The sequence below is a fragment of the Podarcis melisellensis genome, assembly GCF_964234715.1.
Source record: "Podarcis melisellensis genome assembly, chromosome: 2".
NCBI classification, from domain to species: Eukaryota; Metazoa; Chordata; class Lepidosauria; order Squamata; family Lacertidae; genus Podarcis; species Podarcis melisellensis.
In genome coordinates this window covers 21,479,652-21,507,434 of record NC_138529.1, presented here as the reverse complement: position 1 = coordinate 21,507,434, position 27,783 = coordinate 21,479,652, and the positions used below count along the sequence as shown (strand labels likewise).

The 27,783-nt window shown below is 43.6% G+C and overlaps 1 protein-coding gene and 1 long non-coding RNA gene across 6 annotated transcripts in view; both read left to right on the top strand.

Annotated features, from left to right (window-relative positions):
* Positions 1–17,425, top strand: part of PECAM1 (platelet and endothelial cell adhesion molecule 1) — a 44,909-nt gene extending 27,484 nt beyond the window's left edge. For 2 of the 4 annotated variants that reach the window (XM_081898616.1, XM_081898614.1), the window contains 4 exons: positions 9–65; positions 6,157–6,210; positions 8,829–8,851; positions 14,920–17,425. In XM_081898616.1, the coding sequence (XP_081754742.1) occupies positions 9–65; positions 6,157–6,210; positions 8,829–8,851; positions 14,920–14,949 (164 nt within the window). In that variant the 3' untranslated portion in view covers positions 14,950–17,425. The remainder of the gene's footprint in view (positions 1–8; positions 66–6,156; positions 6,211–8,828; positions 8,852–14,919) is intronic. The other 2 variants (XM_081898617.1, XM_081898615.1) reach the window with 1 other exon arrangement.
* A 484-nt stretch (positions 17,426–17,909) lies between these two features.
* The window catches only part of LOC309363055, a 28,004-nt gene continuing 18,130 nt past the window's right edge, over positions 17,910–27,783 (top strand). For both annotated transcript variants that reach the window (XR_014165201.1, XR_014165202.1), the window contains exons 1-3: positions 17,910–18,296; positions 24,749–24,869; positions 26,685–26,789. This is a non-coding gene — a long non-coding RNA (uncharacterized lncRNA). The remainder of the gene's footprint in view (positions 18,297–24,748; positions 24,870–26,684; positions 26,790–27,783) is intronic.

The following is a 27,783-nucleotide window of genomic DNA, read 5'->3' as shown; positions in this document are numbered from 1 at the left end:
TTCCCCAGCTCCTGTTGTACAGAAGCCTGAAACGGTTTATACTGAAATCAGAAAAGCTACTAATGGTAAGTAAGGCCAGGGGAAAAGATCAAACACATAAATAATACAGAACCCATGTGGCATTTTTATATGTTTCTTTGAGGAAGAAAGCATTTACGACGAGTTCATTTGGAAACTTACGAAAGAGCTACTAACAGAGCAATCCAAGCCCCCCTTATGCTGGTCTGGGGAGCGTGTGTGCTGGAACAAGCAGAGGTATCCTTCTGTTCAACTTAGCCAACTGGGTTCTGCCAATCTTCCCCTTCTGCCAACCAAACTTTTGTGGAAATGTAGAGAACTGAATTTAAGATTGGACAATGAAAAATCAATGCAATCAAAAACTGGCCTATTTTGCCTGCTCCCTAAAACTGACACTACTCTTCATCTGCATAGGTCACTCTAGGATTCATTCTTGTTCATACTAGACTGCAACAAAAAGGAACCCATAGTCGCCTTTGACTGGACTTAACCGTCCAGGGGTCCTTTACCTTTACCTTTTACCTTACAGATGAATACGCCAGTTTAAACATTTAGGGTAGCGCGTGTGAAGAAATGTTACTGAGCACAGAATTCTTCCAAGGCTGCCAAGAACTACATACCCTCCAGCATTTCTCCGATGAAAATAGTGACGTCCCCATTCCATAAGGATAATTTCGCTATGTATACACCACACAACCTATTGGGTTGCCCTAGCACTCTGGACAGCTTCCAACATATATTAAAACATTAAACATTAAATAAAACCTTCCCTATACAGGATTGCCTTCAGACGGCTCAGGAGTTGGATAACTCCATATCCTCCAACATTTCTCCAATGAAAATACAGTGGTACCTCGGGCTAAGTACTTAATTCGTTCCGGAGGTCCGTACTTAACCTGAAACTGTTCTTAACCTGAAGCACCACTTTAGCTAATGGGGCCTCCTGCTGCTGCCATGCTGCCAGAGCACGATTTTTGTTCTCATCCTGAAGCAAAGTTCTTAACCTGAGGTACTATTTCTAGGTTAGCGGAGTCTGTAACCTGAAGTGTATGTAACCTGAAGCATATGTAACCCGAGGTACCACTGCAGTGACATCCTAATCCTAAGGATTAAATTAGAAACCGGGACAGCTTCTCTAAATTAGGGGTGTCATTGTAAAATAGGGACATTTGGAGAGTCTGGAACTGTCCTCCAGTTTTTTAGGGGCCTAACCTTGCAAACATATCCCCCAGCTTCTTGAAGTGTAATATCCAGCTCTATACTAATAAGATAATTGCAAGATTTAAATCAGCTTGCACTAGAGATCTGCCTCTCAAGAAAATGAATGTTTCTCTGCTTTGTACCCTATTAAACGGCAAAGTGAGAATTGGTATAACTTCCACAATAAATCTCCTTTGGGGAAGCTTATAGTTTTAAAACTTTATAGTAAACAAAACTTACTATCATTATTTAGTTTATCTGCTCAAATGGGTTTGAGAAGGGCATATGTTACTTAAAATCCTTTTAATCAATACTTTGTTGTAGAGCCAGGAAGTCCAGTGAAATGAGATTTGATTAAAAGTGGGAGCTGGATTAGGTTGACGATAAGCAAGCACCCCCTTAATCTTGCATTCCACCTTCTCTCCAACACATACCCAGCTACAGCTTCAGTTATTTTTGGAAATGTAATAACAGTGTATTGTTCTAATTGCGCCTGCTTTTCCTGACTGATACACAGGAAAAGTGTTTCAAACAGATAAGCAGGGCATCACACAACAGCAAAGCCATTTTGGAGGCTTACTGCATTACTTACTGAAACAGAACCATGTTGACTTTGTGTATGGAGATGATTATTGATAGCATTTATATAAAGAAGCACACACCCAGATGAGGCATGGCTCATAAAGAAGGCAGGGTGTTAAAAATGGGGGTGACTAAATTTCCTGGCTTTGGAGACACATTTAAAGCTCTTCCAAATTGGGAGCCTTGCAACAGAGCTCTTTAACATTCTGCCACTCTTTAGAGTATAGCCAATGAAGAATCCATGGCAGAACTATGCAGCTAGGATAAGGTGTTGATTCTTATTTATTTTATTACAGTACACCCCTACTTTCTTCTGTCACAGAACCCAAGATGGTTCCCAGAGAGCTTCTCATCTAGTATAACTTCAGCAAGGCAGTGGCCTCGTGTGCTTTTGCATCAAACTTATTGGAACAATATGAGCAAAAAGCAAAATTAGTTCCCATCTGTATGCCTCTAGAAGTATAACACTCATGAATTTCCTATGGAACAAACTAAAGAGCTCTGCTTTGGAGGCAGTGTTGCAGCATATGCGTTGAGGGGGCCAAAATCTGAATGATCCAGCCATCAGCTGTGGGGAAGAGTATGTCTCCTTTTCCTTTCTGAAGGCATCTCCCAGAGCAGGAGTCAACAAGGTTTACCTTGCCTGGACCAGATCAGTCCTGCAGAGCCCCCTCTGTGCAGTGGTGTAGTGTGGGTTGTCAGCACCCAGGGCAAGGCAAGTAATTTGTGCCCCCTAACCTGTGGATTTGTGCCCCCTAACCCTAACCCCCAGATGTTGCGCCCGGTGAGGCCGGCCCCCCCTGCACCCCCCACGCTACGCCACTGCCTCTGTGGGCCGGATAGCAAGTGTGCGTGAGCAATTTCCGGCGTCTGTGCGAGTCTGCACATGCGCAGATGCAAATTCTGGCATCTGCACATGCACAGACGCAATTTCCGACGCCGCGGAAGTGAGTCCCCGTGCTGTGCCACACCGGTTAGCGGCGCGGGGACTTGCCGAATGGGTGGCTCAGTTCTGTGGCAGCTCATGGGGCAGTTAAACAGCCTCTGCGGGCCATTTCCGGCCCATGGACCGCAAGTTGCTGACGCCTGTCCCAGAGCATACTTTCCCTCCCCTTAGCAGCAAAATTCATTTGCCAGGTGGTGCACAGCCGTTTTTCTAGCTTACTGGCAGGTAGGTCAGTGTTGCTTACAGGGAGGGAAATAGGGAGAGGTATTATGTCAGAGAAGTCAGGACGGTGCAAATGCACCAGTGGAACCAATCCGGTGCTTCTATTGATGTGTTTGCACCTCACCAGTTTCCTCCCCGCCTTGACCTTTTCTTCTTGGTAAGTAACTGTGACCCACTTGCCAGGAAGTTAGCTCCACTCCACCTGGAGGGATGCTGACTCATGTTCCAATAGGAAAAAGTGATTCATACCTGAGAACTCTCTTTCTTTCCTCCTTTCCTTCCCGTCTCTCTGATGTCACCAGATTTGTCAGATGTGTGGTGGGCTCTTTTCTAAGAAGGTGTCTGGAATGTTGCCTGCCAAGAGACAATATGTTGGAGTAGGGATTCCATTGCCCATTTGTAGTTGGAGTCTCTTCCAGCAAGCATTTTCAAGGTGTAGGGATGTTCTAATGCACTTGTAGTCTAATGCTGCTTTTGGCTCTTTGTTTTATTTGGCCATTTTCACCCAGGAACCATGCAGTAGTGTCACTTTGCAGCAATGTTACATCAGGGCTAGGCTCCTTGGTGGGAGAGTTGAATGGTGGTTTGCTGCAGACCCCCAGAACTCCTCTCGATGTCACCAATGCTACTTCTGCTACTGCCTGAGTGCTGGATAGCTGCGGTGAGCAGCTGTGTCATTTTCCTTGCGCCTTAAAGTACTTGGGCGCAACATGCCATCACTGATCTGCAGTGGCACTCCATGGCGTCTGGCCACATTGTGGGAAGTTGCAGTGGCCTGTTGAAGCTGCCTGATACACAGAGAAGCAATTGTGGCGCTTCGTGTCCCTGCCTCATACTTCCGGCCGTTGCAGATGCTGCTCTATGCGCTGCCACGGCCAGAGGAAGGGGGTGTGGTGAGTGCGGTTTGCCCTGAGTGTCATCCCTGGGGGGGGGTGACACCATTGCCCCACCCGCTGGATGCTAGCCCTGCCCCCCGTGGACAGCTAGCCCCACCCCTAGGTGCACAGCATGTGCGCCGCTCCGGGTGCTAGAGCAGCTAGCTCTGCCTCTGTGTGCTGCTACACACAGTGGGGTCTGTTGATCCCACTGTTGCCACCTCTGTTTAGCACTGCAGGCCTGCCCAGCACCATGTAACCCTGGTGTTATGTACTGAGTTGAATAGGATCCAAAAGGCAGCAGTCTGATTGGTCCTAGAACAATAGGATTCAGAATGCAGCAGTCTGATTGGTCCACAGGAGCCACCCAATCCAGCTCCAGGTGGAAGTGAATCCGCAACCTGATTGGCCTACAGGAGAATCCCAGAATTAGCCAATCACGTGGGGCCCATAGTGTAAATAATGTATATAAAGCAGACATTCTGGGGGAACTTTCATTCCTCCTCACCACTATGAGCTGAATAAAGAGCATGAAATCCACCCTCGACTCTGAGTATATTTCACCTGCCCAAGGCCATTGGAGGATCACTGTAAGAACTTTCCCCATAGGCTCTTCAAAGCCAGCTGTGATGGGAAGAGGTCCTAAATGAGGGCCAATTCACAACTCCAGCTGCCCACTATTACACCCAGGACTAAACGTTTTACATGCATTGGTGTACATCGTTTCCCCTTGACCATGGAGCCAGCAGTCCAGGATTTTCACATGGTTGCTGTGTGCCAGCAGACTTATAAGATCCTGTGAATGCCTTTTTTAAGGAGGACTGTCTCAGCTATTGTTTCCCCATTAAATTCTCTTCTCCCTTGAAGCCGTTTCAAATTAATGCATCTAAAATTTGAGAATCAGACCATGCAGAAATCCGTTCTTTTTCCTTATAACCTGGGATAAGGAAAACCTGATCAACAAGCTTCTGCATGGGTACTTGCATTGGAAAAATGAGTCAGTTGCTGGGAGGTGGTTTCAGTGTCCAGACAGGAAACGCTCACAGGGTCCCATTGCCACCCACAATATGCTGTGGAAAAACAAATGTTCTCAAGCGGAGAGAGGCCTGAGAAATCCTTGCTGCCTTTCTCACTTTGGAATAAGACCCTAGAAGTGGCTTTGTGCCTCAGGAAACCTGTTCTACCAGTTTCCTGCTTTGACTCCAGATATTACCCCTCCAAAGCGCCCTCTTGTTGGAACTGAGACGTTTCCTAACAGAAGGCCACAGTAAAGTATGTGCCATTGAAAGAGCCTCTAAACTTCTCATATGCTAATCCAAAGATTATCCCATCTGTGAGTATACACTTGCAAAATAGTTGGATCATTTTACCGTTCTTTTCATTGGGTGTCCTTCAGCTAAGTCAGGGGTCGGCAATCTAAGGCCCATGGGCTGCAAGCACCCCACGGGGGTCGTTTAACCAGCCCCTGAGCTGCCCCCGAACCAAGCCGCTCCCTCGGCGTGTCCCCACGTGCTGCGTTAAACCAGTGTGGCTCAGGGACTTGCTTCCGCAGCACTGGAAATCGTGTCTGCTCAAACACAGGAAATCGAGGGCGCACATGGAGGGATCTCCGCTAGAGTGAACCGGCCCAGGTGAAGTAAACCTTGCCGACCCCTGAGCTAAGTTTTATTCAGTGTAGCATGAGTATTGGAATGAATAGCCCTAACTTAGTCATTTGTTGTTGTTTAGTCGTTTAGTCGTGTCCGACTATTCGTGACCCTATGGACCAGAGCACGCCAGGCACTCCTGTCTTCCAATGCCTCCCGCAGTTTGGTCAAACTCATGCTGGTAGCTTCGAGAACACTGACCAACCATCTCTTCCTCTGCCGTCCCCTTCTCCTTGTGCCCTCCATCTTTCCCAACATCAGGGTCTTTTCCAGGGAGTCTTCTCTTCTCATGAGGTGGCCAAAGTATTGGAGCCTCAGCTTCAGCATCTGTCCTTCCAGTGAGCACTCAGGGCTGATTTCCTTAAGAATGGAGAGGTTTGATCTTCTTGCAGTCCATGGGACTCTCAAGAGTCTCCTCCAGCACCATTAGGTTCATTAATTTCAACAAGTCTGCTCTGAGTAATGTTTAGTTAAATACCACCCATTGTAATGCTAAACTGTATAGCATGGTTTTCCGGTTGTGCAATTGAATGCCATTCTCTTCCCCTAAATCTATTCTAGGAGAGGGCAGATTTGGAGATGGGGTGGAATTCCATTGCACAAGCGTAAATCTTTCTGCTGGTGGAAAGAGGGCTCATCCACACTTACTTTTGTTCTGCATTTCTAGGCACAGGTCCGGGCTTTCAAGGTCCGTGTCCGACAGGAAAGCACGGGGCAAAAGGTAAGTGTGGATTAGCCCTTAGCGGAATACCACCCACCATTGTATTCAACACAGTTTTGTTGTCTAGGCCTTTTTCTTAAAGTGAAGGGAAAGCTGGTGATGATAACAGTGAATAAATTGTTGGAAACACAATATTCAGAATGGAATGTATAAGTGTTTTCTTGCATTCCACGGAGCTGGATATCCGCTGTATATAGTATGTGAGCAATGCATCTCTCGTTTTTCAAAGTTGGGACTCATGCCTCATTGACTTGTAGAGGGTTCAATGAAACCTGGCAGCCATGTCCATTGCTTTTGTTTTAGGCCAGATTCTGGGGGCTAAACAATCATTTAATTGCATCACTTTATTAAAGTTGGAGGATATCTGCACCAAAGAATTTGTTGCAGATGAAGGCACACTTGTAAAAACCTCTATGAGACATACTTGTAGACCTACTCGTAAAACATTGCTGGCCACCTAGACTTTTGATTTAGGGTGACAAAGACATGGGATATCCGTTGGTTTCCCCTGGTTTCCACACCCACCCAGCCACAGTATAATTAACAAACATCCCTTCATTTGAAGCTTTTGAAATACACAAAATTTATAATTTCCTCTTTCCTGGTAGTACAATGCTTAACATGCCACATGTGACTTTAATAAATTGTTTCAGATTTGTTTATTTCAAATGGCTCTTTGATCTAACTGTTGGTGAAAGGAGCTGTTCTGAACTGCATCTACTTCAACAATCCCGAATGTTGTGCCTACGTTATCATGACCTGTCAGTATGAATTACGGAGTTGAGTCAACTACTCCATCTCCCTCCCCCCCTTCACATTACAAGACCAACCCTGTATTTTGGTGGGCAGAGCGTAGAATGGGAACTGGAATCAGTGCCAGCTCCTGACTGTTTGGAAGCTACTTCAGCACAATATAGTGGGAGAGCATTTAATTAGCACTGGAACTTTGTGCAAGGGCAAGGCTGCCATATGTCCAAGATTACTGGGATTTCAAAGGTGGAATTCCCAAAAGGTGGCGTTTGTCTAAAGAAAGCTCAACAACTTTGGGGGGGGGGGTGTCCTGGTTTTTACTTTTTGAAATATGGCAACCCTATTTTATTCTGCACACAGATAGAGAAATATGTAATATTTAATATGTACCGGTAGGTTGCTCTATAGTAAAAACTTACATTAGCTTTGTATCATTTGTTGCCATTTACAATTATAATTTTTGAAAGGAGTTGACCGACTTCCTCTTCTCGCTTAACATAATTAGTTTTCTGCTTCATTGTAAAAACCTCTAAGCAGTTTACATGGAATGGAATACACTTTCAAATTATTCATGAATGTTATCAAGGTAAGAGGAACACAAAACAGGGAATCAGGATAAATTAACAAAGATATCACACCGTAACACCTTCCCTCAACGAACCTTGGGAGCTGTAGTTTGATGAGAACAGCCTGGTGCCATCAGCAAACCTCGCTGCTTCACTGCTCACCCCTAACTCTAGGTCATTTATAAGCAAATACAAAAGGGCAGGTCCTAATACTGATCTTTGTTAGGATTCCACTTCCTCCATTCCTCTATTGGGAGCACTGTCATTTCATTCCTACTTTCTGCTTCCTGTTCTTTAACCATCTACAGATCCATAAAAGGACCTGCCCTCATATCCTGTGACAGCTAAGCTTACTTAGGAATCTGATGCAGAATTTTATTGCAGATTGTTTGAGATTCTAAGTACTGTACACAGTGTTGACTGGATCACCTCTCTATGCTTGTTGACAATCTCAAAAGAACTAAAAAAATTTAGTGAATATGGATGTATCCTTGCAGAAATCTTGCTCTTCTATAAGCTTTGATAATGCTTTCCACCCAGGAACAGGTGTGGGAGGTGTCTGGTGTTAATTCTTTGTTCTAAAGATACATTTTCTGTAATAAAAACAACAACAATATACGTTTAAAAATATAATGCTTTCCCCCAGTTTTCCTAGAACTGGACATTACACTATCTGGCCTGTGATTTTCCAGTTCCCCTTTGGATCCCTTTTAAAAAACTGGTGTCATATTGGCCACTTTCCAGTCCTTGGGTGTGGAAGCTGTACTATGGGACAAATTACCTATTTTTGTTACAGGATCAGACATTTGAACACACTATGGTTACCAACAAAGGACTGCCACGGAATTGGCAAAGCAATTAAAATGTTAGTTTTTGCTTCTACTTCAAAATTAAAATCAACCACTTTGACAGTAAAAGCTTTTTAAAAAGGAGATTCCGATTAAACAGCAGGAATAACTTGCTGGCAGTAAGAGCTGTTTGGCAGTGAAACAGACTTCCATGAGAGGTGGTAGACTTTCCTTCCTTGCAGGTTTATAAGCAGATGTTGGAGGGCCACCTGTCATGTATGATCTAGCTGAGATTCCTGCATTGAAGCGGGCTGGACTAGATGACCCTGGAGGTCCCTTCCAATTCTACAATTCTATGATTCCATGATATGTTTATTGCAAATGTAACTGTGAAAGCTAGAAAGCACTCAGATAAAAATGGATTCCAGACCTCTTGTTTGTACCTTGATGTGTACATTTGCACTGTTTTGTTAACTCTCTTACCAGTTCCTAAACTAGATTTTTTAATTTTCAGATGCTGGAGGAAACAGACATTCAGTAAGTATGCATTTTATTTCAGCCATAAGAACTTGGGAGATAAGAACTTGATTGTCAAAGCAGAAGCCTAGATTTCTGTTTTAAGAAATGCTTTCTGTATTCTGTTCATTCTTACAATGTATACTTACAGTATATATACTGAGCTGGTAAACCTAATATGAATAATAAGCAACTAGAGAGAGATTCTGTAAATTATAGGTTTTTTAATGTTTGAAAGAATTTAATTATTGCTTTTTTATTTATTCCCTTTTTTATTTTATATCTGCACCTTTCCCCAGGATAGCCCATAATATAAATTAAAACAGATACAACTAAAAACACAAATGTATGTATGTATGTATGTATGTATGTAACCCACCCATTAGCTTCATCCATTAACCCATTAACCTTGAGTGTCTTGGGAGAAATAGGTAGAGGAGGTAGGATGAAAATGAATAAATGCAAATTGCAGGTATGGTGGGTCTGATCTGGTTTGGAATCACACTGCAGGGGGATAAAATCTTCCCTATTCTCCACATTAGTGTCCTGATACAGATTCTCCCTCAAAAACACACATACAACCCAATTCTGGCAATTCTGTAAAGAAACAAACCCTACACTTAAGGGCACAGATATGTATAGCTAGCATATTGATTAGCTTGGTCCTGAAGCATTATTATTATTTTTATTATTATTATTATTATTATTATGTTTGTTCATATTCCTTTAACAAGACTGAATCAGGGAGTTCTTTCTGCTCCCTGAGAACAGCAACTTATAGATCTGGAGTGGGGTTATTGGGTTGTTGTTTTTATTTTGATTATATATTTTGTGGTTTTATACTTTGATTTTGTTCTGTGAACCGCCCTGAGACCTCCGGGTATAAGGCGGCATATAAATTCAATAAATAATAATAATAACTAGAAGAGAAAATGCCTCTGGCACGCCATGACAGCTTGCATACACAACACATATAAGATATGCTTATTTATATGATATGCTTATTTTACAACAAAGACAGCCTTCTTTTCTAACAACACAGAACACAGATGAACCAGTTGCCATGTGGGTAGTCAGAAACAGATTGCATATATATTTTAAAGACTTTTTAGTGATCTCTTACAGTGGTACTTGTGCTTTCCTTAGGTTGGAAACATGGAAATCACAGCATCAGAAGAAATATGATTGAGGGGGATCTTTTTACCTCCCCCTATGTCACCTGGTGCATGATCACTGTTTATAGAAACAAGCCAGGGGGAAATTGAGCACATGGTGCTGCCCAGACCAGGACCTCCTCATTGTGTGCCTCTGCATGTGGAATACTGCTTTTGGCTTGTGTTTTGTACTGAGCTGAATAGGATCCAAAAGGCAGCAGTCTGATTGGTCCTAGAACAATAGGATTCAGAATGCAGCAGTCTGATTGGTCCTAGAACAATAGGATTTAGAATGCAGCAGTCTGATTGGTCCTAGAACAATAGGATTCAGAATGCAGCAGTATGATTGGTCCTAGAACAATAGGATTCAGAATCCAGCCGTCTGATTGGTCCTAGAACAATAGGATTCAGAATGCAGCAGTCTGATAGGACTACAGGAGCCACCCAATCCAGCTCCAGGAGGAAGTGAATCCACAACCTGATTGGCCTACAGATGAATCCCGGAATTAGCCAATCACGTGGGGCCCATAGTGTAAATAATGTATATAAAGCAGACATTCTGGGGGAACTTTCATTCCTCCTCACCACTATGAGCTGAATAAAGAGCATGAAATCCACACTCGACTCCAAGTCTATTTCAGCTCGCCTTTATGAATGCTCAAAGAGTGATATTTAGCAGTGGGATGCTGTGAGCATCTGTTTGAGTAGCAAACCAACAGCAGTAAGCTTTGGGTGTGGTCAGAAGACGGCACTGGATTCACAAGAAAGTCTTCAAACGAAGCCTCACAGATGTACTTTCACATGTGACCATAAGCACACATGAGTCATAGCACATTCAGGATATTCAAATGCCCCATAATGATGTGAGTAGGTCCTGACTCTGAATCACAATAGCATCAGTTGCATCACTCCATGACAGAAAATGTGTGCATGCACGCACACACACAAAAACATTCTTGTTAATAGGTGTTCTTGTTAATAGGCATCCGAGTCCTCATGAGATTAGGAAGAAACTCTTTATATTCTTTATATCCAACTGGGACAGGACTGAAGGTCACAGAGTTAGAATATAAACAGACCTATTTTAACAGAGGAACAGTAGTTACCTCATCCCTGTTCATTTCAGATTAGCATTTAATATCTCTGTTGCCTTAGACTTGCATTGTTCGTTGTTAAAGTGCTTTCAGGCGGGTATTTGTGGGGTGGGATCAGTGCTCCTCATGCGTGCAAGTTTTTTGCAGGATCCACACAATGTTGTTAAATGTATTTTCTTCCATTTAATTCTCTTTCGACTGAAGCACTCTGACTCTAAAGCAGCATATTTTTGGTCAATGTCAATAGGTGGAAGAATAAACAAGAGTGACTGATGGTTACTATCTAAGTGGCTTTGTAGGAGAAGATATTTAATAGTTTACCCCAATCACTCCTTCTTTAAAATAAGAATTTGTCCAAGGCATTGACCTCTAAAACTTTTACAACAGAAGCAACAAAAACTCACCAAAACAATTCTTCCTTTGTACTGGCTTCTTATAGCCTCTTAGGCTTATTCAAAGATTCTGTTTTAATTATAAGACCTTAAACAGATCAGATGGATAGAGAGTATATGTAAGGACAACATCCTATATATCTATTGTCATCATCACTATAAGAATGTGGTGCCATTTTAGCCCAAAAGAGCTGAATTTGTTTGGTAAGGTGATTTGGGGGTGAGAGGGGCACAGATTTCCCCCAAATGACAAAAGTGTCAACCAAATTTTGGAATCTAGCTAGATTTACATCTATGTCACCACGCTTTGGGTTGGGCTGAAAAATGCTTTTTGTTTCGATGGGAAAGTTAAACAGACCCTTAAGCTCTCTCACGTTGAAGACAATGGAACTTATTAGTGCTTAACTTGGCTGAGTCGTTAGGGTTGACATATTCCAAACCAGAGAACAGCCATATACTTTTACACACCCCACTGAGGCAGGGATCGGGCTGCTGAACTCCTACCGATTCCCTCCCAAACCCTCTCACCCACCCACCCTGCCACCTTCTTACAGTGTAGCATACCTGGAGAGGCTGTGCTCAAGCTGGGGAAGATGGTGGGTGACTGTGCCAGGCATGGAACAGGTAGGAGAAGAAATTATGACTGCCTTATCTCCTTCAGCAGGGACGCGGGTGGTGCTGTGGGTTAAACCACAGATCCTAGGACTTGCTGATCAGAAGGTCGGCGGTTCGAATCCCCGCGACAGGGTCAGCTCCTGTTGCTCGGTCCCTGCTCTTGCCAACCTAGCAGTTCGAAAGCATGTCAAAAGTGCAAGTAGATAAATAGGTACCACTCCAGTGGGAAGGTAAACAGTGTTTCTGTGCGCTGCTCTGGTTTGCCAGAAGTGGCTTAGTCATGCTGGCCACATGACCCAGAAGCTGTACGTCGGCTCCTTCGGCCAATAAAGCGAGATGAGCGCCACAACCCCAGAGTCGGCCACAACTGGACCTAATGGTCAGGGGTCCCTTTACCTTTTTATCTCCTTCAGCATTGTAAGATTTCAAGGCATGCGAATGATCTCCAGCTTTAAATCCTGCAACCCTACTGCTGTGGGTGATGCCCTTGCTTTCTTCACCTCCTGTTTTTTGAAACGTAAGGGTTTACCTTGACAAGTGCTTGTGCACAAGAAACAAGGGCCATAAGCTTCATTTATTTTATTTAAGGTGGGGGTGGGGTGGGGAGGAAAATCAAGTGGCACTTCTCACAAGCAAGGTGTTCCAGGACTGTTTCACCCAATGCAGATTGCAGACACACAGTGTATTTCACTGTCTCCTCACAGCAAAAACGTGCTGCAGATAGTAATGATTGCCTCCAGTTCCCTACAAGAAGCATGTCCCCCCGCCCTGAGATCCACAATATACATTTAAAGCACATGACTTCTCCCAAAGAATATTAGAGACTATAGCTTTTTAAAGGGGTGCTGGGAAATGTAGCTCTGTGAGGATGAAATTACAGATCCTAGGATTCTTTGGAAGGTCATGTGCTTTAAATGTATGTTGAAGAGCTGTGATCATAAAAACCACCAACATAGTTTATAGTACACCAGTCAGAGCTGGGTTTTTGTTTGTCTGTTTTTTGCACTTTTCAAATTGTATCAAACTGCTTTGAATTTAAATTGGATCAGTTCTTTCTTATGTTTTAATCGATTATAACAGAAGCTCTAAGAACCACTGCTTTGAACTTTTAAAGCAGCAGGGATATATGGAATTTAATATATGCCCCTGCATCCCATAATAATCTCATTGTTTGACCTCATGGATCTTCTTCTAATTGTTCTAATTCAGAATTATAGATGTCAAACATTGCAAGTCATGCATGGGACTTGTTTGCAGATGCTTCTACAGTGCTCCTTGCCCCTTAATGAATTCTGTCTCAAGCTAGTTTTGAAAGTATCATGGGCAAACTTTGAATTACTCAGAAAGGAACTGGGTGGGGGTTTCCTTCCTGGAATCAGAGCTGGCAATCTTTCTGTGTTATTTAATAGCTGCCACCAGTTTCTGAAAACATATGAAAAGGAAATATCTTAACAATGAGCAACCACTTCTTCAAATACTAATTTGGTATTGTGCTTGATTTGCTTCAGCAATGCAGCTTGACTTTATCAACATTTTCCCCTCCATTACTTTGTCTCGTTGGTTTGCTTTATTTGGTCTAAAGCAAAATACAGCCAGAACATACTTTCAGTGTTAAATTACTATAGATTTAAAGGGTGCCATATTGGAAGATGTTATCTACTATCTACCTCTTTGAAAAGCTGTCCATTTGGGACACCTTCTGCTGCCACTGTGGTCAAATGAACCCAAGCCACTCGGAAAATTCTGAATTGCAGCAAAGATTCTTTTCAATAACTCAGCTACTCTAAGAAGGGGGTGTGAGTGTTTTCATCAGTACCTAAGAAGAAACTACTTATGATGGAACAACAAATTATTGTGCTGAAGGCATCCATTTTAAATTACAGGGAAACCATTACACTGTTGTTGTGGAGACACAAAGAGAGACATAGTTAAAAACCGCATAAAGACAACAGAGTGGAAACTATAGGTACACTTGGGTATGTCTTTTGTGTGGATATTAGCGGTCCATTTTGCTCAGATAACCTTACTTTCAAGTACATCTGTATTTACATGTCCATTGGTACATGTTGGCTTGGCAGAAAAGCCACCCCAAATGCCTTGAGGGGAGATGGTGCTGACCAGTTCATGTTGCCCACCATTGAAGATGTGCAGTAATTATGCAGTAGGGAAGGAAAAACACATGCTTGAAAAAACTCTCTTCTTTGTCAAAGGTCTTTAGAACATATTCCAGGCTCTAATTCAGGGGTGGAGAACCTGCAACCCTCCACATATTGTTAGATTCCAACTCCCTTCAGCCCTAGCCAATCATCATCATCATCATTTTTAATTTGTATACCGCCTCTCTATCTTACAATACTCAAGGCGGTTTACAAGCTGAAGAAACAAAAAATGTCCATCTTGTAACAATCTAATGCAATACAAAAATGTGATAATAAAACATAACTTTAAAATAGGCAGCCTACATCAAAATAGTAACATTCAACAATCAATTAGAATAGTATAAAATAATAATAACATATAAAAGTTAAACAGAAATCCCCTCAACAGTTACAATAATAGCTAAACTATAATCAATAAAACAACGGCAAGCCACAGTACATAAAACAATACAATACACATTGAGAAGCAGAGGGTAGAGCAAGGCAGATGGAAGGAGGCCTTGCCTGATGGAGTCTCTCCCCTCCCCAATGTGCATTGCATAACTTTTCAAAATTGATTTTACATGTTTTTAATTTTTATCAATCTATTTATTGGGTCCAGTGTCCTATTTTGATGTGATATTTGATCAACATGTTGGATTTGTGCTTACTGTGTTTTCTTCCCATTGTTTGCAGCGAATAGAAAGCTCTCCTGATGAGACTTAGAAAAGCAGGCAACAGACACCTGTGAAAACAAGGAGGAGGACGATCTACTAGTTCCCAACATTCTGCAGCATTTAGGTGCTCTCAGAAGTCACATTTCGCTTGAGCTGTTGGTAACCCCCGTGGGGCGAACCTAGCACCATCTATACAGTGTTATTGCTGTTCTGCCACTGCTACTGCTTCACATAGGGCTCACCCACACTTCCACTTGCCCCGCTGCTTCCTCCAAGGAAACCTGCTGTTTTTACAAACCTCAGTAGGGCTTTCCACAGATTGACATTTGCTTCAGTTTAGTGGTAAAGAGTGGTTTTTTTTCTGGGGAAAGCGGCAGGGCAAACAGAAAACCACTTGAACCTGTGTTTTGCATCCATCGGACAAGCATGAGGATGTGGGTGAGCCCAGAGTGATGTACCCTCTCCCAACGTTTGAGCTGTATTTGTTTTTAATGCCATTCTAATCAACAGATGTGTGTGTACATATGGAGACAGTTTGCCCACCTCTCTTGTTTTCAGTCCTCCAAACCCTTATGGAGAGATGATATGCCTGCCAAAATGTGAAGCTACATCTGGTCACTTCCCTATGATCCCTGAAGACAGTGCAAGCCACTCTGGCAATTGATTTGTGGGCATAAATGCTGCTGGTAGCAAAACATCAGAGTGGGTTTTTTTTTCCGGACAGACGGGTGTCTTACAAACATGACACTCTTTCACACATAGGAAAAATGTCCAGTGTGTTTAGTAGCATTGACATTTCATGTCCTGTTTGCATCATCCATGGAATGCCTTGGTGCTCTGTGGCTAGGGTGGGTGGGTAGAAAATGATTACTAAACACCCATTGTCTGCCCCCAGCATTCACTTTCTGAAGGTGTACAATAAATAAGTCCTTAAAGGATTTGCCTTTTTTATATATACAGAAGTGCTACTATTATAGCTGTCTGACAAAGCAGGTTTTGGCTTTTGAGACTCAACCTCATCTGCAGACCTGGGCATGTCACAGTTGAACCAAATAACTATATTTTAAGTTGAATATCTGTGCAAAGTTTCTGACTTTCCTAAAAGAGTAATGCCAGTGCAACTGTGAGCTTCAGTTCTTCTTTGTAAAACAACTTCTTGCCTCGAGGGTTCTTTCACATGCTGCTTAATAGTTCACTGCATAAATTACTCTTCTTCCCATGAGTCAGATGACACAAAGCAGAGATCACTGATACATTATAGGACTGTGAAGACGTCATATTACTGTGACGTCATATTACTGGGTAGAGCAGGAGCACACTTGCTGCATCCACCCTCTGTGACATTTAGCACACTGTCTAAAAGAGTCTCCACATATACAAACTGCACTTGCATATTCCTGTTTGCACAAAGGGTACATACAGACAGTTTGTACATGCTTAGCTTTTTCAGAAGTTACGTTGAACATATGTTGGAAGTGGAGGCATGATCTCATTTCCACCTCGCTAGCACATTACATCTACCCAAAGGGTTACATCTGCATAGTCCACTCTTTAGATCCTTGGTTGGGATTTGAAACAGACCTTGATTTTACATTTGCAGTGTTTTGCCATTCCATCCTCTCTTGAATATATCTTTGGAAATCTGGAAATCAGAAATGATTCCTGGGTATGGGAGGGGAAGCCAGGATTCCATAATTCCAGTTCAAAATGTCCCTCTCCTTTATTTGTGATAAATTTTAAAAGACACTAAGATGATGAAAATGCTGTACTTATATGTGGCACATCTTTTATAATAGGGATTCCATTTAAAACATGTAGCGTGGATTGGCTCGGGACAAGAGTAAGGATTTCATTTTAAAGTGATTGCTATGATACAAAAAGCTGCAATGCTTATAGCCCAATAAGTAGTCTCACTTTTTATTGGACTTACTCCCAAGGCAGTAATCCTAAGGCAGCCTTTATGCTGGTGCAAGCTTCCATTGATTTTAGCAAAGCTTCTTCTGTCTGTCTACTGTGATATTTGTGCTGCTCATAAAAGCAGGACGTAGACTCCAGCAGAAAGTGATGTGTAAATGCTCAAGCACATATAACACCAGTCAATAATTTATTAATGTATTTAGCCACAAAACCCATGAAGCTACATATAACAAAGAAGTGAAGAACACTAATATCAATGAAACACGGCTTAAGTCATGTTCCTTGTGTTAAATGATCTATAGGCAGATGTTGGGACTAATCTAGTTACCTCTGTGGATTGGTATCCATTTTTCAAGCAAGCTTTATTACGAACCACAAAAAAAGAGTGAGCCACGCAGGTTCTTGCCAATGCGATATATTCTAATTAATCTCCCTTCAGTTGCTGCATTGCACTTTTGAAGACTCGCCTTTTTAAAAGTTTAGCAGTGGCAGGCTCTTTGCAACACTTGGCAAATGCGTTTAGGAGAACCTTGGCCGTGCATCCCCATTCAAATGTTATTACACTGAATTTGATGAGGTATTTAATTAAAGAATTGACTCAAATGTAATTTGTGGCGGAATCTTTTCTTATTACATTTGTCACATGTGTGTGAGAATATACAAGTGTGGACATTAGATAGGCATCAGACTGAGAGCTGCGTTGAAAGCTTCAGTGATGCCGTTAGCTAATTTTAGACTCTGAACTTCATGGTTTTGGAAACAGTCTGTGTGACTTTTCTTGGATACAGCCTCTCTGTAGCCAGGCGTGACATTCTGGCAAGAATTCTGTGCCTGGCAGCCCGTGTGTGTTATCAGAAATGTTTGGCGCAACCCATCCAGCTGAGTCAAGTTATGATGGGAAAAAGCTACGGCTTATGCCATTCCCACTATTGTCCTAGTGCTATCACTTGTGTATGCGTACCACTGACTGAGGGCTAAAGTCCCTTTAGGGGACTTTTCCCTGTGCAAAGGGCCAAGAAGCCCATCCCTTGCACTAGCTGAAGGCACTTCAATGTGGTGATAAAAACATCCCTGGAAGAGGGCAATGAGGTAAGCACACTGAAAATGAAAACACAATATAGGGTCCACTGGCGTTCTTGTTTTGGTTGATACCAGCCCTTTTGTTAGAAGCTGGAATTGGAATGCACACCATTTTGGGTACAGCTGTCCAAGGTTTGGGAGGGGTGGAGGTTTAAAGAATATCTAACACCTTATGCCAGAAGGACTGTGTTGGTTCTCTTTGCAGTAGCTTATTACTTTGTCTAACCATGTCTTTGCATCCACCCACCTACCCTTGCCTGCTTTGCAGGGCGTGGGGAGAAGATCAGCAATCTGCTTCTCTATGATGATGACCAGCTGTCAGTTGTGCTGTCAGGGTAGGACTTTGGGGCAAGACCCAATTCAGCAGAATGCAGCAGGGTTGGCTTCCTCCGTGTTGAAGTAAGTGAAATAACACATATTAAATGGACCTCTCCACTCCAGTAAGACCATCAAGCTCCAAGTGTAGCACTGTGGAAATTGGCCTGTGTAGAACAGGACACATTCCTGTACAAATGCTCCATACAAGAGTTCCTCTGAACCCTAACAGAGCCACCTTTAGCATCTTAGGACTCAGCTAAAAAAGGTAAAGGGACCCCTGACCATTAGGTCCAGTCGTGGCCGGCTCTGGGGTTGCAGCGCACATCTTGCTTTATTGGCCAAGGGAGCCAGTGTACAGCTTCTGGGGCATGTGGCCAGCATGACTAAACCGCTTCTGACGAACCAGAGCAGCACACGAAAAGGCCATTTACCTTCCTGCCAGAGCGGTACCTATTTATCTACTTGCACTTTGACGTGCTTTCGAACTGCTAGGTTGGCAGGAGCAGGGACTGAGCAACAGGAGCTGACTCCGTCGCGGGGATTTGAACTGCCGACCTTCTGATCAGCAAATCCTAGGCTCTGTGGTTTAACCCACAGCGCCACCCGCATCCCTTTTTAGGACTCAGCTATACAGCTGCATATGGGTTAAACCACAGAGCCTAGGACTTGCTGATCAGAAGGTCGGCGGTTCGAATCCCCGTGACGGGGTGAGCTCCCGTTGCTCGGTCCCTGCTCCTGCCAACCTAGCAGTTTGAAAGCACGTCAAAGTGCAAGTAGATAAATAGGTACCACTCTGGCGGGAAGGTAAACAGCGTTTCTGTGTGCTGCTCTGGTTCGCCAGAAACGGCTTAGTCATGCTGGCCACATGACCCAAAAGCTGTCTGCAAACAAACGCCAGCTCCCTCGGCCAATAAAGCGAGATGAGCGCCGCAACCCCAGAGTCGGTCACAACTGGACCTAATGGTCAGGGGTCCCTTCACCTTATACAGCTGCATATATAACGTTTAAAGTGCATTATACAAATGTGACACTAGATGGCGCCAGGGAGCAAATGGCAAATTCCACATCTATTTTAAAACATTTAAAATATATGTATGTGCAGATTCAGCCTTTGTTACTATTCTCTCTGTACTATATATATGTTCCAAGAGTTTTTGAGCCCATATTCTTCGGGCCATTCTAGGACTTGATTTCTTACTACAGTATTATTAATAATAAACAAATTTGTGGAAGATTTTAAAGCACAAACCTCTTCTTGGAAGTCTAAGTGACTTAGAACTCTCAGTGAGTTCAACGAGGACTTAATTATTCAAGGGCTACTGGAAAGCACCATATAGAATGCAAAGTCAGGGTAGGAATAGCTTATAATACAAGCATCTCCTACTGAAATGTCCTTTTCTACATAAGTATTTAAGGTGCATCATCCTAGCTTGTAGCTACTGCAGATATATATATATATATCTTAGTTTCTGTTCCCTTTTACAGATAGATAAGGAAAAGGGTGGTGGAATAAGCGTTTTCTTTTTTAAAAAAAATTCTGATCTGAGTTGGAGCTGTCAGTACTCCTCTTCATGTGTTGCAGAATGAATATACACTTTAAGGCTGTGTACAAACTGTACTAGAACTAGAATTCCCAGCACCCTTAAACTACAGTTTCCAGGATTCCTGAGGGCAAAAAATGTGCTTTAAATGTATGGTGTGTAAGCAGCCTTAGAAACAACCCTCGCCAGCCTCCCCCATAGAACTGCAGGTCTCTGAAGAGAGCCAATTGATTAAGCCAGCTTAAGTCTGTGGCACAGCTAAGATCAAGCAAAGTGAATGCATTTTCATACCTACATTTGTAGGTACAAGTATACCTACAGAAGTAGTTTGCGAAGTCCACCCTTGTAGAAGGGGGCTGGAGTATTCAAGAGGTCAATGTCCTTTTATTCAGACAAAAGGTTTTGGAAGCCAAGAATGTCCATCTGGCAGCTAAGCATAAGACTTTGGAAAGATCTTTGTGTCGACTCAGTTCAAATCTGGGCTTGGTTTCAACAAGATGCAAACAATGAGCCATTAAAACTCTGGATGTTTAGTTCTCTATGTATCTGCTGTCTCGCCAAGGCTGGATCAACAGCCATAAAACAAAATGTGGTTGACCTTTGACGAGACCATTAGCAAGGCTTCACCACTGAAATTAATTGGGTTCATTTAAAAGATGTTTGAGGGGACAGTAGTTCTCAAGAAAAGCAATCTCATAAGGTAGGAATACTCCCTTGAGTGTAATGTACTGTTTCTGTTTACCTGGTACTATCCTGAAGTGAGATTAAATTGGGCGACCCTTATCACTGAAGACTGTTGCCTTTTACGAAAATACGAGCTAAGGAAATATCTTCAGATTGCAGGCAACTTGTTTTAGAGCCCCCTCCCTTTTCTGGAAGGGGTATAGACTCTTTTCGATCAACGTTCAGTAAGAAAGGGTTTTCCAGAGGAAAAAAAGTAACAGGGGCTGCCTAATTTACTTCCTGTTGTCTGCATGTAACATTGCAGAGAGAGAAAAAACACAGAAAGCACAGAGAAAACATTAAGTGTCTGAATCCAGCATGTCACACTCATTTGCATGTTGGATAGAATTGCATTTCATGTTTTATTGTAACTATTGGACTACGTTATTGAATGGAAGGGTGCCTGGCCTCCCTGTCAGCTACCTATCCTCAGTAAGAGTGCTGATGTTGGTTCATCTTGAACCAAAGGGACCTCTGGGCTCTGGAGAGAAGGGCTCACAGATCTGGTCAGGGAGAGGGGAAGCTTTCTCTTTGTGAAGGCGAGAGGGCTTTGAAAAGCTGGTCTCCCGCTGAATGTTTCAGTTAAAAAGGTAAAGGTACCCCTGCCCGTACGGGCCAGTCTTGACAGACTCTGGGGTTGTGCGCCCATCTCACTTAAGAGGCCAGGGGCCAGCGCTGTCCGGAGACACTTCCGGGTCACATGGCCAGCGTGACATCGCTGCTCTGGCGAGCCAGAGCCGCACACGGAAACGCCGTTTACCTTCCCGCTGGTAAGCGGTCCCTATTTATCTACTTGCACCCGGAGGTGCTTTCGAACTGCTAGGTTGGCAGGCGCTGGGACCGAGCAGCGGGAGCGCACCCCGCAGCAGGGATTCGAACCGCCGACCTTTCGATCAGCAAGTCCTAGGCGCTGAGGCTTTAACCCACAGCACTCAGGATTGCTAAACACTGATGGCTGGATCACCACAGACTAAATCACTTTTGCTGAAGTGAAATCCACCTAGGAGGGGAAGCAAGAGCTGCCCTAGATCAATCTTAGAAATTCATATTGGGTTGAAGTTGCAGAGCCACAGAAGCCTCTGCTGGCTCATTCTGGAGTTCCCTCTTGCAATGCTCACCAGTTGCTGTTGCAAGCCTGTCTACTGCTGTCTGCTAATTGGAGTTCCAAGCTGTGATGTTCTCAAATTCCGCATTTAGAAAGAGGTGAGTGGGCAAGTTCTGAGTTCCAGGCTATCCCCCACCCTAGGGCTGCAGTTTGTCCGTACATATACAGAATACTGCATCTATGTTGGCAATGCTGTTTCCCCATAAAAATAGCTCTAAAACGGCTTTTTTTGCCCAAAAAGCTTAACAACTGGGTAAAACTAAAAAAAATCCACCAACTTTTCTGTCCGGATCTATTTGAAATGGGGCAACCCTACCCCACCCCCATTCATGGGAGGGTGAGGGCTTATTATTATTATTATTATTATTATTATTATTATTATGCATTCTGTGTTCTCAGTTTGTATTTTTATGTTGTAAACCAGGTGAAAGGTGGTATTCAAATTTAACAAGGGTAATGATATCATAACTTTTAAGTCTCAGGTTATTCCAGGGCTGGTGGGATACACATGGCCACTTTGCACCTCACAGGGCATGCAGGCAAGCATAGGGTTACCAGATGTTCCCGGGGACAGTCCCCAATTTGCAAATCTGTCCCTAGGAAACATGGCAGCGGCAGCCTCAGCAGCCCGGAGCCAGCCTGGTAGCACAGTTGGCTCTGGCTGGCTTTGTTGGACGTCCTCATATGATGCGTCTTGTGCACAACACATCAGATGGGGACTTCTGGCGAGAAAAAATGGTGGGCAGCTTCTGAAGCCAGCCGGAGCCAACTGCGCTACCAGGCTGGCTCCGGGCTGCTGACTGCCACTGCCGCCACCACTGCCAAAGGGGAACTGGGGACGTCCGGCGGTACAGGTCTGCCACTTTCCCTCTTTGTTTTGACTGATATGGGGAGGCTCAGGAGTTGCGGGCGGCCGTTGCCCAGTTTTTTAAAAACTGCACATTTATGTTTCACAGGGTGCGAAAGAAGGGCTTTGCACCTTTATATAATATGCATGTGTGCTTGGGCCCAGGTCTTTTGCCTCACCATCCCCACTACTGACTCCCTGTTGCTACTCAGCTTCTCCCCCCCCCCCCAAAAAAAAAGTGTCCCCGGATTCACTGAAAAAAATCTGGTAACAATAGGCAAGCAGCCTTCCATTCTTCTCTAGTAGCTTCTCTGCTTTTGTGGCAAGGGAAAGAGCCCATTTGTAAAAGCTTGTATTTGGCAGGGATGCAGAGAGAAATTTCTGAGGAGATGGGAAAGGCTACAGTCCATGACTGCAATTCTAATCTCACTCACCTGGGAGTAAGTCCCATTGAATTCAGCAGGACTTACAGAGCTCCTTCAGAGGGGACATAGTTAGCACTGCACTACAAGTTTCCTTTATTCACCAGTGCACATTTACAGGGTAGGCAGTAGGGGTGAAGGGAGGAGGATTCCGGATAAGAAAGGGAGCAGGAAACAGTAACGCTTCTTGGTGTGATTGCCTTGAGACACGATACTTGTGCGGCACTGCAATGGAAAATCACACCAGGTGTGATGCATTATTGATGAAACTTGCTAATGAGAAGATTTGGAAAGCTCACATGAAAAGGTTTGTGTCTGTATGCACCCTAAAAGTGTGATCCTGTGCATGTCTACTCAGATGAAAAGACCATTGAGTTCAAAGAGACTCCTTGGTAAGTGGGGATAGGGCTGCAGCCTGAGAAACTGGCCCAAAGTCAGTGCAGAAAACCTGGCTGACTTCCGTGAAATCATAGGTCAGGAACTTACTGAGCTCTTTGGGACACATTAAGCCATGTTCCAAGTTTTCCTGGTATATCTTGGCACAGCAGCACAGCTGGCTTGCTTCAAGTCTTTCCACTTGAAAAAGAATCAGCGATAGCCTATCACAACAGAAGTTTAGAGAACACCTCTCTTTCCTCAGTTGCCAGTGGGCTTTCCCTCGATTATAACTCAGTGGAGACTCTCATAGTATTGCAGTTTCATTCCTCATCTTGGTATTAAGTTTGCATATTGAACATTTTACCCCCTTAAAAAAACACCATAGCTATCAATCACCCAAAAAAACACAGGACGATCAGATACCATAGAACAGAGGACCCTTGCACCTTCAATAACTATGTAGAAGATGGGATGTTTTTCCATCCCTGCAGCAACATGACATGGCAAACTATATCTGCCAAGGGTGCATCTTCAATGCAATTATTAAAGGCACTGTACTGTGGTGCAGGGGTATCCAACATGATGCTCCAGGCAGCATGAACAACTGTGAAGGATGATGGGAGTTGTAGTCCAACAATATCTGGAGGGCATTGCGTTGGCTTCCCCTGCTCTGGTGAATACAGTCCCCCCCCCCAAAAAAAAAAACCTTCAGCAGCCTGCCTTGGGCTCTGCAAATGGGCACAGCTTCTTGAAATCCTGACTCGGCACAAAACAATGTGGTGGTGGGGGGGGTCGTATATTTGTTCTCATTTCAGACAGCCAATCATCTGTAAGGATTACACAGATGGGCACAAACACGCCCACCTATCTGTTGGATTACTCGATCTGACCCTAATTTCTTATGCACCATCTTTACTCTACTTGGAACAAGAGGAACCTATTCATTTGACTTACCAGCACCTGATTTCCAGTTGCCAAAGAGATAAAAGATGTACCTGGCAGTGTGCTTTCGTGCTCTAGGAACACTGATGCCTGGTGTGCTATTTCTTGATGTGCTGCAGGTGCCCGGAAGGAAGAGCCGCAGGTACTGCAGCAAGAAAGAACCAGAATGACAAACTCTTTATCACTTGCAATAGCTCACATTTCCACATCAACAAATTTCCTCTTTGTTTGCTGATTTCATTTTCTCTTGGAGCAAGCACTCTTCTGTGCTACCTCTCTGCTGTCTGTTTTATGCTGCTGCTGCAGCAGGAGAAAATAAACAGAAGGAAATTCAACTTTGCTTCTTTGCTGGAATCTTGAATTCCTGAGGCATGAAATATGTTGTTGTGATATTAATAATCTGGTTCATTTAACACAGCATTTCTTGGCACAAAAGTGGAGACAAGAGATGGCATTGTTAGGCATCACTTCTTGCGGGCGGCGCCTTGATGCATAGTGTCCTCAAGCAAGAGGAGACAGGTGGCTGGTTACTTAGCAACCCACCAATTTTTTTCTCTGTTTTTTCCCCTCTTCAGCCTTCCCAGAGTGGGCCCCATGCTTGAGTAGTTTGCTATGATTCTGCAACAACTATGACAGTGAGACACTTCCTGTTTTTATTGGCTGCCTGGAATTGTAGGGTGTCTGCCTAAGCTGCAGGTAGGAAAAACAAACACTTCTACTCATAATTGGAAGGTGATGATCTCCCCTTCCATCTAATGTTTTGCCACATTGCAAATGGCTATTCTTCACCTGGCAGTTCTTGTTTTGGCGTGTACTATATTTCAGAGGAAGCTAGAAGAACAAGCATTGTTCTTGGATTATCCCAATTAGCAAATTGTGGACAGACCTGCAGGTCTCTTGGTTGTGGCAGGTGTGCAGATGCGACTCAGTCTCCCAATGCACAACCCTTTTGCTGACCATTCCGTTTTTGCAGGGGATTGGAGACCAGCTTTGCTTTCTCCATCTTTAAATTAGGAACACAGAAAGAAAGATGCTCTGTATTGAGCCAAAGCACTGGTCCAGCCAGCTCAGGACTGTCTACACCATGGGTAGGCGAACTAAGGCCTGGGGGCCAGATCTGGCCCAATCGCCTTCTAAATCCGCCCCGCGGACGGTCCTGGAATCAGCGTGTTTTTACATGAGTAGAATGTGTACTTTTATTGAAAATGCATCTCTGGGTTATTTGTGGGGCATAGGAATTCATTCATTCCCCCCCAAAAAAGATAGTCTGGCCCCCCACAAGGTCTGAGGGACAGTGGACTGGCCCCCTGCTGACAAAGTTTGCTGACCCGTGGTCTACACTGACTAGAAGTGACTCTCCTGGGTTTTTGATTGGCGTCTCTCACAGCCCCAACTGGATATGTTGGGAATTGAAGCTGGGAACTTCTGCTGAGCTACCACCCTTCCCTGACCACTCTGTTTTTAAGGTTTCTACAGGAATGATGGCTAACAGCTGACCCGTGCACCACAACAAACTTGATATGCACCATGCCAAAAATAAAAAAGGAATAACCCAACAAACTTTACATGCACTATGCAAAAAATAAAAAAGTAATAAATCTTTTGCTAGAGTAGCCCAAAGTTCTCTAGAGATAATAATAATAATTTATTTGTTTGTTTGTACCCCGCCCATCTGGCTGGGCTTTCCCAGCCACTCTGGGCAGCTTCCAACAAAGACCAAAAATACACTAAAATGTCACACATTAAAAACTTCCCTGAACAGGGCTGCCTTCAGATGTCTTCTGAATGTCAGGTAGTTGTTTATCTCTTTGACATCTGATGGGAGGGCATTCCACAGGGCGGGCGCCGCTACCGAGAAGGCCCTCTGCCTGGTTCCCTGTAACTTGGCTTCTTGTAGCGAGGAAACCACCAGAAGGCCCTTGGTGCTGGACCTCAGTGTCCGGGCAGAACGATGGGGGTGGAGACGCTCCTTCAGGTATACTGGGCTGAGCCGTTTAGGGCTTTAAAGGTCAACACCAACACTTGGAATTGTGCTCGGAAATGTACTGAAGAGAAGAATATTAACCTTCAGTCATTACATTAGAATTACCTCCTCTGGAAATTACTTCCTCTGGCCAAATTTCCGCAGCCTGCTTGTTCGTTCTGTGGTCTGAAAGGAAATATCATCATTTAGTTAGGAGGTGGGAAGCTCCTACCATTTGAGTGCTATGCCACTTCTGACCCCTGGTGGCAAAAATGTTTTCATGGGCCATTTGTTAAACATTTCGGCACCAAACTGAAAGCTCTAATTTATCCACCCCTTGCTGAGTATGGATGACAGACTTTGACTATAATTGCGAGACCTAATCATCCCCGTCATGTCATGTTCTTTGAAACACTTCTATATTCGGTTTCAAAGAGGTAGCTATCAGAGAAACACTAATGTCTGATCTAGCAACTTCTAGTTGGATGGTCAAGAAAAATGAAAGGGACGCAGACCTCGCTCTTTAATTATTTCTTGCTTGTCTTTAGATGTTGAACCAAGATTGGCAGTACTTGCTCCTATAAAAGAAAGACAAAAACAGTGTTAAGACATTCAGTAACTTATCTGGATTGCATGAGTAACATATTATTAAGGTAGCCTATCCTGCTTACTTTTTATTTTTCCTCTCATAATTATTTGCTGATTTTGTTGTCTATGAGAAACATGAACATGAGCTATCATCCGTGTTGCTATGCATTCCTTTCTCCTGAAGCAATGAGAAATTTCTGGGTTTAGGTTTGTAAAGAGGTGTGCCAATCTGAACTTCTATGGTTTATTTCTGTAGATTGTGGCATGAGTAAATGTTGACAAACATAAGGTAAAGGACCTCAGTCAAAGGCAACTATGGGGTTGTGGCGCTCATCTTGCTTTCAGGCCAAGGGAGCCGGCGTTTGTCCGCAGACAGCTTTCCTTGTCATGTGGCCAGCATGACTAAACCGCTTCTGGCACAACGGAACACCGTGATGAGTGCCAGAGTGCATGGAAATGCCATTTACCTTCCCACTGTGGTACCTATTTATCTACTTGCACTGGTATGCTTTCGAACTGCTAGGTTGGCAGAAGCTGGGACAAAGCAATGGAAACTCCACGCGGATTTGAACCACTGACCTTCCGATCAGCAAGCCCAAGAGGCTCTGTGGTTTAGACCACAGCGCCACAAATCGTACAATCTTTATCTTGAACATGTTGTAGAAGGCTACCTGGGCTCCTAATACTTTATGTAAATGATCACCACAGTAATCTAGTGTTACCAGCAAAATTTAATTAACGTCTCATGTAAAGATAATGCGTTCCTCATACATAATATTGCAATGAACCTAGGCCCCAGGACAACCAGTTGTTATTTCTCACTCGGGGGAACATTCTTTCAGTTACAGCTGGGAAATGGGAACTTGTAGGAAAAAAACAATGAAACAAAGCTATATAGGTGTCACAGCAAATCACTTATCCCCCCTCCCCTTTCCATAACCTAACATTGGTTCAAAGTGGTATTTAAACCTTGGATTTCTAATGGTTGGTTAATTCTCACAACCTCCAACACAGACCTTTTTTTCATTCTGTGCTCTCAAGGACCAGCCTGGCACTATG